Source organism: Ptychodera flava, chromosome 21, assembly GCF_041260155.1.
Source record: "Ptychodera flava strain L36383 chromosome 21, AS_Pfla_20210202, whole genome shotgun sequence".
Taxonomy (NCBI): Eukaryota; Metazoa; Hemichordata; class Enteropneusta; family Ptychoderidae; genus Ptychodera; species Ptychodera flava.
The window spans coordinates 13541309-13552057 of record NC_091948.1 but is presented as its reverse complement, the minus strand read 5'-3'; the positions used below and the strand labels follow the sequence as shown (position 1 = coordinate 13552057).

Here is a 10749-nt window from a genome sequence, read left to right as displayed (position 1 = left end):
CGTCTCGATGTCTTTTCGAGAGGATTTTTTACCGACGTGCACCGTGTTTGGATTTGACAGTTGGATGCCCTGTCCGCCTACACCGTCGGTCGTCTGGTCCCGGACCATTGCTTGATCAGGCTCGGTCAAGGCTATTTCTACAAAGTCGTCAAAAGTCTTTGTCGTTTTTGACTTGCTCTCCTGAATTTTGGGACAGCCGGTTTTGTCAGGATACGTGAAAAACTTCACATTTGCGTCGAATGCCTGATTGGCGGAACGGCCATCACTTTTCCTTCGATCCTCTCCAGACGGGATGCCGCCATCGGCAAGTGTAGTAGTGCTGATTTTGCAATCGTCTTCAGATACCACACCACTGTCCGATGCCGACTTTGAGGTGTTGCATTCCGTCGACGTGGACGAATTCGATGCGTCTTGTTGAAGGAGACAGGAGTCTCCATCCGCTTTCATGACGACCTCTTCCAAGTTCGGTTCGTGTTTTGTGTCCTCCGACTCGGCTGTTCCTTCAATTTCTTCAGGCTTTGAATGGTACCCAGGTAAAGATGTATTGAAATCCGTTTGAGGGGTTACCTTAGTAGTCGTTTCTTCAGTCATGACAGTTTCAATAAGCTTTTCTAGGCTATTTGTTTCCGGACTGTTTATCTCAGTCTGGGAAACAGGGGCGGGCTGTATCATCCCATCTTTGCTATCGGGGGAAGGCTGAGCGATCCCATCTTCTCTCTCAGGACAAACATGACAAGATACAGGTTCCTCAACCTTCACGGTTTCTTTCTTGGTGATGTCTGCTTCCGAATGTTTCTCCCCGGAAGCATCTACACCAGCGCACACATCGTATCTCCCTTGGCCCCTTTGCTTCGACCTTGACCGTGAAAAGCCAGATCCCATTTGTTCCGCAACCAGACTGTGGATTTGGGTTAGGAATGGTCCCCTGTCGTCGAGGGGTTTCAGTAGAGTTCAAGCCAACACGAATATATAACAGTAGATTCTGTTATCTTGTATTCCATGGATGGAATAGTGAGATCGTCATCACCATTCGAGAATAACGAGAGAACAAAAACTGTACAATTCCGTACGATAGAATGTGACAGAATTCTTCAATGGCAGAGCGCGTTATGTCGCGCAAAAGCACGCAGCTTGAGCATTCAGTGCAGACGCTCGCGAACGCTCACAACGTGGTGTAGAAGGTCGCGCGCCTTAACTTCTTTTGCGCGTTTCTTGCTGGTTGCCTTGGAACCGGAAAGTTTTTGAAACGTTTTGGATTCCAAGTTGCCATAGTAGCATTGATTTTAGCAATTTCGATGCAATAGCACTGTTCGCGCGCGACTTCAGACACTTCTTCTTTCAATGCGGACAAATGGTGTCGGTGTTGCATGAGTAGCTGTAGCTGCAACTTGTAGTCTGCGCCGTAATTTTGTTACATTAGCCGTCGCCCACTAAGTTGTATTTTTGCCATTCTTGCATGCTTTATTTTGAAAAATTATAATTAAAAAATGCGGACGAATATTTATTTTTCAAAATAATGACTAACTTGCGAGATTTTCGTCATTTGCAAACATCCCTTGTGTGAACTCTGACATGATATGAGAGTATCAGAAAACAGAGAAAAAGAATGGAGTCATCGTCCTTGATTTTTTATAAAACGTCGATTAAAAGTCGCAGTGTTTTTAACTAGATCACTGAAAGTCAATATAATAGCTTACAAACATTCATTTCAAGTTCATGCAGCGAATTAAATTTTCACACTGTCAATGTAGAATAACAAAAAATTAAAACTTAGAACAGCCTGAGTAAAGATTTTGAATTTTAAAGAAAATTTGCTATTGTTCAGTGTAGGCCTACCCTAAATTTCACGGGTTTCAAGTTTTATTTGATTAAATTACAAAATCCTGTTGTAATGTTTGGTCTTGCCATGTAAATTTCAAAAACATAACTTTTCGGGTAGGTCACCTTGCTCAATTTTCACTATGTTGGCAAAATGTAGCCGGGAGTTCACACATTGCATACCCTCGAATGATCCGGCGTCGTTAGGGGCGCTCTTCAGCTGACCTCATTGACCCAGCCAGTTCATGGCTCAATAACTGCAGGCTGAGTGGACTAACAGATTTTTCTTTGACCACTGCAAAATGTTATATTAGCGCACAAGTTCCCTTGAGAAAGCTTAATCAAAAGTTTAGCTTCTAATTTCAAGGCACGTACTACTCATAAACAATACATTTTTTGTTTGTTTGTTTTTTTCCGGACATGACCTGATTTTCTATTCGACAAACAAAACGTAATTGCATCCTCAATAAACAGATGCATGGATGTCGTCAAGCAATGTGTCCGAACGTAAGAGAGAACAAATTTCACAATTTTACCACTTCTTTGCTCTTCCCTGTTATCGTTTTGCGAAGTTAAGACAGGCATGTTCTTGTTATGTGCTTCGTCCTTCATCATATTAAGTCATTAGTATTTCATAAAGGTAGTGTGCGCCTGGAAATCGGAAGACGTGAAATTTTTCTCTCAAACTGTAGTCCCCAGGAATCTTTGAACCGTTCTCATTCACAATCAAGAATGAAAATCAGGCGACACCGTCACTGTGCGAATTTGACACCAGAATTAATAAATTACCTGAAATTTGAAATTCAAAATGGCTGCCAGTTCCTGCCTTAACTTTTTAAGGGGAGAAATTACATTTCTGATGTTCACAAAAATAAGCGCTGCCAAGGCTTTGATTTACTTCGCGAGCTCAAAATGAACCAACACAAGTGGTAGATCAGAATACCATTGTGAAAATCTGAAAGCCCGAATATGTGTCCCTTGGGCGCTTTCTACCTTAAACAGCACCGCTGGTACGCAAGGGCGTCGGATAAAACTGAGACTCGGAGACTTAGAATTGTTTGAGTTAAACATACATTTAATTCAGACATTTTTCATTCAAAAGATTTGATTTGATAAAAGATAATTGACGATGAACTTCGTGAAAAAAACTTACAATTTCGAAATAAGCTCAGGTAAATATTTTACTGTGTTTTTATTAGTAGTAACATGTACTGATAATCTATGCAAGATACATCATTTTCACAAGTCGACCAGTTTTCGGCCATAGCTTAAAATGTAAACCGCTGGCTTTCACCTTGCTGATGGAGACAAGCGCCCTCAACGACGTGCGGATGATATTTGTAGCAGATAACGTCTTCATCAGGAAGACACTAGCTTGTTTTTCTCCTCTCTATATTTACGTCGGGTATCAAATATCTGCAAAGGTAAGGGTTTGCCTCACCGCAAATCAGGAAAAATGTAATATTGCAACTTGCTGCCATATCTTACCGGTGAAAATACTGTTAAGTCTTATTGCACAATGTAAGTCTGGGAGTGCATTTCTACGCAAATAAAAAACCCCACATACACACAAGTATCTATATGTACAGTTACGATTTGGAAGAACTACGCAAAATATTTAAAATTCACGTCAAATTTGTCGATTTGACAGTAGTCTACGTCATAATTTTCAGTAATTGAAAAATTTGTAACGGAGCTTAATTACACAGTTCATGTTTGCATTGCTTAAAAATGTGTGCGGATGAAATGTGATTCATGTGCAGATTTTAAAACAAAATCAGAGACGACGAATGCGCTTTTGATTATGAATGCATGGTCGTATCTTGCCAAGATTTCAATCAAGAGCTAGAATAAAAGATCCCTTACACATGATAGGGTCTGTAATCTGCAAGACATACATATTTGCATTCACGGGCTCCGTGGCGGTACTGCAGACCCCGCTAGCTATCACTGAACGCTTTCGGAACTCACACTATATGAACAGCGCCGACTAGGTCGGTTACGCTGCCGTTTATCATTCTCCGTATGATTGCCGTTTTTTTTAAAGGAGGTAAAGTCATTCAGTTTAATGTGGGTCACTTGTTGTTTACACAATATTGCAAACTTGTTATACTGCCTACTTTCAGCGTTCTTTTATATCTTGCCGGCACCCACAACTTTTACTGCCGTGGTTATGAGCGAAGCCCTTCAGCCAATTACCAAGACCTGGTACGTACATGCTTGTTGTATTAATTATATCCTGATGTCGTATGCGCGGTTTGAACATACATCGATTTAATAAATCCATTTATATCTGCATTTAAGATCACTAAATATATTTTATTTAGTTTTCACTGACTATGTGTGAACAATTTTTATCGAACGCCGTTAATTTACGAAAAGATGGCGTTTCCGGTTCTTCACTTTGGCACGTACCTATTGCAACCCGCAGTTCGATGATGCTCTAGTTCATTTTGACATTACCTGAGAAATGGCGCAAATTTCTTCCAGAAATAAACAGTCGTTAAAATCGAGGCTGCGACATTAAAATATCTGAGTAATTGCAATGTATCCGATACATGATGTTTTACTGATATATACGGTTGTAAGAGGGTGGTCGTCGCCCATGAGATCCGAAAGCGCCCTCAACTGACTTCTTTTGTTCGGACATGAAGCCATCTTTCCAGTGGAACTCCACCGGAAACGTGCGTGGGAGATCGTCAGCGTACCATATTGAAGCCCAAGGATAGCGATAGTTTTTTTTGCAGTTTACCGACTCTTTCTGAGAAGACATCTAAGCATAACATCTTATCTACTTCTGTTTAAAATATAAGTCATATTGTAGAAATTACTTTGTGCAATTACCTTTAGAAAACGTTTGAATCGTGCATGTATCTTGAAGAACGCCAAATATGGTAGTTCACCGTAAGGCCTTCCATTGACAGCCTTAGGTTTATTCGAATTCCCAGCCCTCGGAATTAATCTGATTCTTTAAGTATTCCCATTTAAGCCTATCTTGTCTATATTCGAATCTATCTCGTTATCTGCGAATTCTAGAGAAAGCGATTGTCTAGAGCCACGTGTGTGACCATATTATATCGTAATGTTTTAATATCGTCGGAATCTCCTAATACCTCATCGTCTCTGAGGTGTGCACTTAACACTGTTTAACCTACAGAGAAGATTGACGTCGAATCATGTGTATGCTACATTAAAGACAGTTACACAACATATAAAAATCACGTACTAGTGTAATCGACATGCGTTGGCCGTTGTTGATGCAAGGTTAAGATTGTTGATGGTTAAAGGTGTTTGAATTCCAGTTCAATATATGTATCCTAAGGTCGGCTGACTTTCCTGTAGGGCACAAGATTTTTTTCGAAACTCGCGTTCGGAGATGGACAACTTCTGTTCGTCGGTTACGTCGTCGGCAAGTGTACATCCCCGCTCTTCACTCGGAGTGATATTGGCAATAGCGGCTTTCAACGGAAAAACACAATCGTCCAGACGCACCACTGGAATCTTCGATTGGCTCTGGGCGTCGGTTCCCACGGCGGGAATGCGACTAGCCGGCGGATAGATGGCCTCAGGGTTTGTGAATGGGCTTCTGTCTGTTAGAACCGATAAGTACTTACGGGATATCGCCTCTTTCCCTCTTGCGAACGGGCATCCATTCCGTCTGACGCTAACTCAGCTCTCAGTGCTGTCACAAGACAGGTCAGTTCTGATTACAGTCGATCCATCTCTCTCAAAACACACCGGTTACGGAACCCCTTACATGTTGCTCTCAACCATTCACGGAGTGTGACTCCAATTAGTGAAGTTTACGCTACGGCTAGCGCGAAGTACTACAGGAACCAAGTCAACGACATGCATATTTCATCAATTGTCATCGCTCTAAATCTTGCAGCCTGAGTTTGACCATGAGACTTGGAAAGTTTCGCGGTTGACATGTAAATGCAGAAAGAGGCCGATTCGTCACACTCGGTAGCAGAAATTGGCCGTTGGCGGCGTGACATTAGTGACGATTTCTAATTTCTTCCACTAATAACCTTAATTTAATATTAACATTTCAAAGCTTTATACATATCAGTCAACGATAAAAAATGCTAAGTTCAGTTGAAAGAGAGAGCTAAACAAAAAACAAAAGTTTTTTTCCTATCTATCATGTCAAGGTATATTTACAAGTGAGCAAGGACGTTCAAAGAAGTATATTTTTTTTCGCAATTTGTTTTTTGTAAAAAAGTGAAAATTATGACGAGGAAAGTTGTGAACGCATCATTGTCTTTCCATATGTGTCCGTCCCTAGTGATATCTAGCAAAGGAAGATGGGTTAGGGTGGGTCTGCATGGTACAAATTTACAATCTAGAGAAGGTCGAATGTCACGCTAAATATTAGTACTTCACTGGTACTTTCCGAATTTGACCCTCCCCCGACATATCAAAGGTGTTCTGGTTGAGGGCGAACTTGTCTCGCCTCCTCTTGGTGGACAAGAGGTCGCTCAGGTGTCTCAGGCGCACCAACAGCAGGTTGAATATACAAGACATAATCACCATGCCGATGATGATGTACCAGATGAGGAGTGCGAAGTCGGCGTGGCGAATATATTCCATTTGCTTCTCGGTGATGTTGAAGTCCACATTAAGGTTCAAGTCGCCGGACAACTTTTGCGTGATATCGGTGATGGACGAAAGACCACCCCGTTGGTTTTCGCCGTAGGCCGGCACCAGATCCCCGAACCCGATGGTGGTGAACGTGACAACCGTGAAATAGATGGCGTCGACGAAATCCCAGCCGTCCTGCAACTTATAGAAAATCCCAGATCCGGCGCCGATGTAGAGGATGAACACCACGATGAAAGGGCTGATGGGAATATCGGTGTCGGCGTACGCGTCGCTGTCGTCGTCTTTATGGCCGTTACCTTTCTTGCTGCCGTGTTTGGACGAGGCGTTTCTGAATCCCGAGGAGAAGGCTCTCTTCTTCTTCTTAACGCAGCACTTCCGGTGGCACCGTCGTATGGCGTTGACCAAGATGTCACCAAGTTTCGCCAGAAAGATGAGGAATAGTGGTATTCCGATCACTGCATAGGCGATGCATGCAACTTTCCCCCACATAGTCTGTGGTACCATTCTACCATACCCTATGAAGATAAAAAAGAAAAGTCGAAAATGAAAAAAGCTGGTTTCTCGAAAATGTTGCTTATTTCTGACATGCGCCCTCTATTGAGACTTCAGTTTGTTTATTTGCCAGCTTTGAAATAGATTGCAGATTGGCCAGCTTTGAAATAGATTTCAGGATCCAGGATAAATGTTCTGTGGGAAGGAATATCGCCCGCGGATAGCGAAACTGAAATTGAACAGCTAGATCAAAGTCCGCCTACAATGTTCTTCCGCATTTCTTAATAACGCCCGCGCATTCTTCTTCATGTACCACACTTACACAACTCGCGTGTACACCAAATACGTGCTGACACACACACACCTACACACACACACACACACACACACACACACACACACACACACACACACACACACACACTCCATCCATCCATCCACCCACCAACCCATCTATCCATCTATCCATCCATCCATCCATCCATCCATCCATCCATTCATCCCTCCATCATCCATCCGTGCGTACATCCTATAAACACGAACATGCACTTCAAAAACGACAAACACGGACACAATGATACGTACGTTTGCAGATGACTGTGAATATCAACGCGGGCGAAAAACTTTGCGAAAGTAAAACAAAGTGTTTCAGCCTTCTTTTCTGGAATAAACGGTTTAAAGGTGGTGAACCCTTATGCGAACATAAAATAGTACTCTGCATTTCAGTCAAATGCATGCTGACATACACGGTACGACGAGCACATCTCAAGTAATGCTTGAATGTTTCAGTGATTCTTGCGGGGCCTTGGGCTAGAAATAGTTCACGCTAGTAAATATTCATCGGAGTGCATACAGCTTGAGAAATTTCGTGTGCGACCTATGAAACAAAAATGATACTTTAGCTTTTCAGGTTCCCCGTAAAGATAATCCCTGATGACTTAACGCTGATGAAATCATAAATTTCAGATCATCTGTCATTTATTCATCTTGAGAATTATGTTTTTTACATCATGAACTTCCCCTGTGGTTTGAATGAAATAAGAGCTCTTTGGAACAAAACGGTCAGGATAGAGTCTAATTACGTTATTCATTGAAGGAATGTTGTAGTTTTCTGCTGACGGCGGGACTTGTCGCAAAGTTGTCGCCCGGATGATTGGATTTGAATATTCGACCATTTTAGCTTGTGCAAAAACCGACAGAATGTCGAAAGAACTGAGGTATTTCAGACAGAGTTCATTAAGTTTCTCTCTCTCGCTGTCTCTGTCTGTCTCTATATCTGTCTGTCAGTCTGTCCGTCTCACTCCCTCCTCTCTCTCTCTCTCTCTCTCTCTCTCTCTCTCTCTCTCTCTCTCTCTCTCTCTCTTATATACAGGGAGTACGGCAAAATTAGTCGGCCACACTAATCATGTTTATTTTTTTCCCCAACGTAAAACGATGTTAGTTTATCGGGGCATTCCACTTCAACGAGCTAAACTAACAAGGAGAATCGATATCGATATGGCCAATGCACTTTTGCCATCACGCTGCTGTTAAAGCATGGCAGCAATCTGTGTCCTGGGGCGACGCAGAGCAAAGTGCTGACACTGTAAAATACCATTGTCTTTATTTGATGTCTATGCATTGACACACAGAACTGCAGCAACACTGATACCAAAAACCCTATTGAAGACGAGTGTAAGGGATGATTTGACTCATAGTTTCATCAGAGTTCACTGGAAGTCTGTGCATTATAGTAGATAATGCGGACATAATTGATTGGTCGAATAATGCACAGAAACGAACAAAAACGAGCGGGCAGACGTCACAGTAACAAAGTAGAGCCGTAAACTTGCTTTTATACGAGTTCTTAAACGCTTAACAGATGCATCCAATGATCGATCGATCGTTTGAACATATCTCATCGATCATATGATCAATTGTTATATTACTTAATTAATTATTCAATGCTTCATTCAATCACTATTCCGGTTCACTTATAGTATGAATTAACTGTTCTATGAACTGGCTGACCGACTGATTGATTGATGGATTTATAGATCAACTGATGCATGATTGATTGGTCGAATAAATCAATTTTTTATGGATTTATCGGTAGTATTTTTGCTCTCCACATACTTATACAGTGACATTTTATCAATCAATTTAGTTGTCGGATGAATTGCTTGTCGGTTTAAAATTTCATGTGATTGATAGACAAGCTGGCTACTCGAGGGGATGTTCAGTTTGCGGCAAAGTATGCAGATTAGAATTACGTCATGAGTCACGTGGTTTTGTGCCACATATTTAACTCTCTATCTTATGTCATTGTCGATTATAGTTGATAATGCGGACCTTCGCGCGATCAGTGGCCGGTGAAGATTTTTTATCTTTGTGGCTTGCAGCTTGCTTTCTCTACTGACTCACAGAGAATCGAACGAAGGGTCCCCACCGCTCTTTGACTACATTTGCGACGAGAATGACACAAGTAGACAAAACAGTACAGCTTTTGATTCAAGCCCTTGTTCTTTTCAATGTGTAAACTCACAGAATCCAACGATTCGAAGTAGACATTGTAAACATCAATTTCGATTTGCATAATAACCCCGATTGCTGCGGCTAACATGCCTGCCGGGTTGCGTTTTCGAAGCAACACCGGGAACCATAACTTAATTGAGCACACGCATACAATGTGCATGTCAGAGCCTCGCGTCACATCAAAGGAAGAACTTGAACAGTCGTATTCACAGGCTATCCCGTCGACAGTGAGTAGTGAAGAGAAGACCTACACAGAAACTCAGTGCTCGGAGCTACTGATGCGCGTGTTGCCTTAGTGACGGCGCCGTCAATATTCGCGATCTTCAAATTTCGCTGCTACGGGCAAAGGATGCGCCCGCACCATACTAAAGCTCCCTCCCAGATAGCGTCATGATTTCACAGACTACTATGGAGACGCGAATCACCCAGCAGCTAATTTCAGGACGAAAGACATTCGCCTATGAAATGGCATTCTTTCTCTCTCGATTCACGACTTATCGGAGGCATGAGGACAACACTGTCAACAATTCAGTTATTGTAACATGCTTCAAGAAAAGAAGACGAGGCCACAATGTCGACGATGCAAAAGCTCGGCGTAATAGCTGACCTCAAATGTTGACGAGGACGCTGTAAAATGTATTTTTTGCTAAATCACAAAATAACAAGGCGGAATTTTCAATCTTCAAAGCCTAGCGGGATGTCAGTCTCGCCTTAAAGTCAAAAATACGATGCATTATGTCACAGCACCAGGAAACAGAGAAACAAGATCGTGTCCATGCATGAATTTAGAGAAGAACGGTTATAAACCAAATAAATATCTTTCACAGGGAATCTATCCTGCTACAAAATTCTTTCCTGGTGATGATATTGCAGATATATCTTTAACCACGCACAGTTCTTAAAGTTGCTTCGCACAGCCAGATTTCGGAATCTAGGGTTATCTCGGGTCACCTCATTCGAAGCCAGAAGAGATTATGACACAGTCATGTGTAAAAAAATATGGATTTTCATAACATTGTGAACTTTTATTGACTGATTTTCCATCGGAAATTCAATGAACAGCAAAGCCCTCTTGAAATACGAGCATGAATATTTAAAACATTGAGAGGAAAATATCGTAATAACATCTTGGCGTGGAGACAGATGATGCACCCGTGGCGCTGAGTGTACAAAACAAAATTAGGGATATGAGTTATGATGGCTTCTTTTGATTGTTATCAGTGAGTTACAATAAATATTGGCTTGACAATACCCGCTGTGACAGTATTTTTTGACGATTTCCATCAGAAATTTACAAAGAAAGAATTGTGAATCGGATGA

The 10749-nt window shown here is 41.8% G+C and overlaps 1 protein-coding gene across 5 annotated transcripts in view; it reads right to left on the bottom strand.

The window, feature by feature from the left end:
- Positions 1–4880: 4880 nt before the first annotated feature.
- Positions 4881–10749, bottom strand: part of LOC139121466 (TWiK family of potassium channels protein 18-like) — a 124007-nt gene continuing 118138 nt past the window's right edge. For all 5 annotated transcript variants that reach the window (XM_070686366.1, XM_070686365.1, XM_070686367.1 and 2 more), the window contains exon 3: positions 4881–6938. In XM_070686366.1, the coding sequence (XP_070542467.1) occupies positions 6193–6938 (746 nt within the window). In that variant the 3' untranslated portion in view covers positions 4881–6192. The remainder of the gene's footprint in view (positions 6939–10749) is intronic.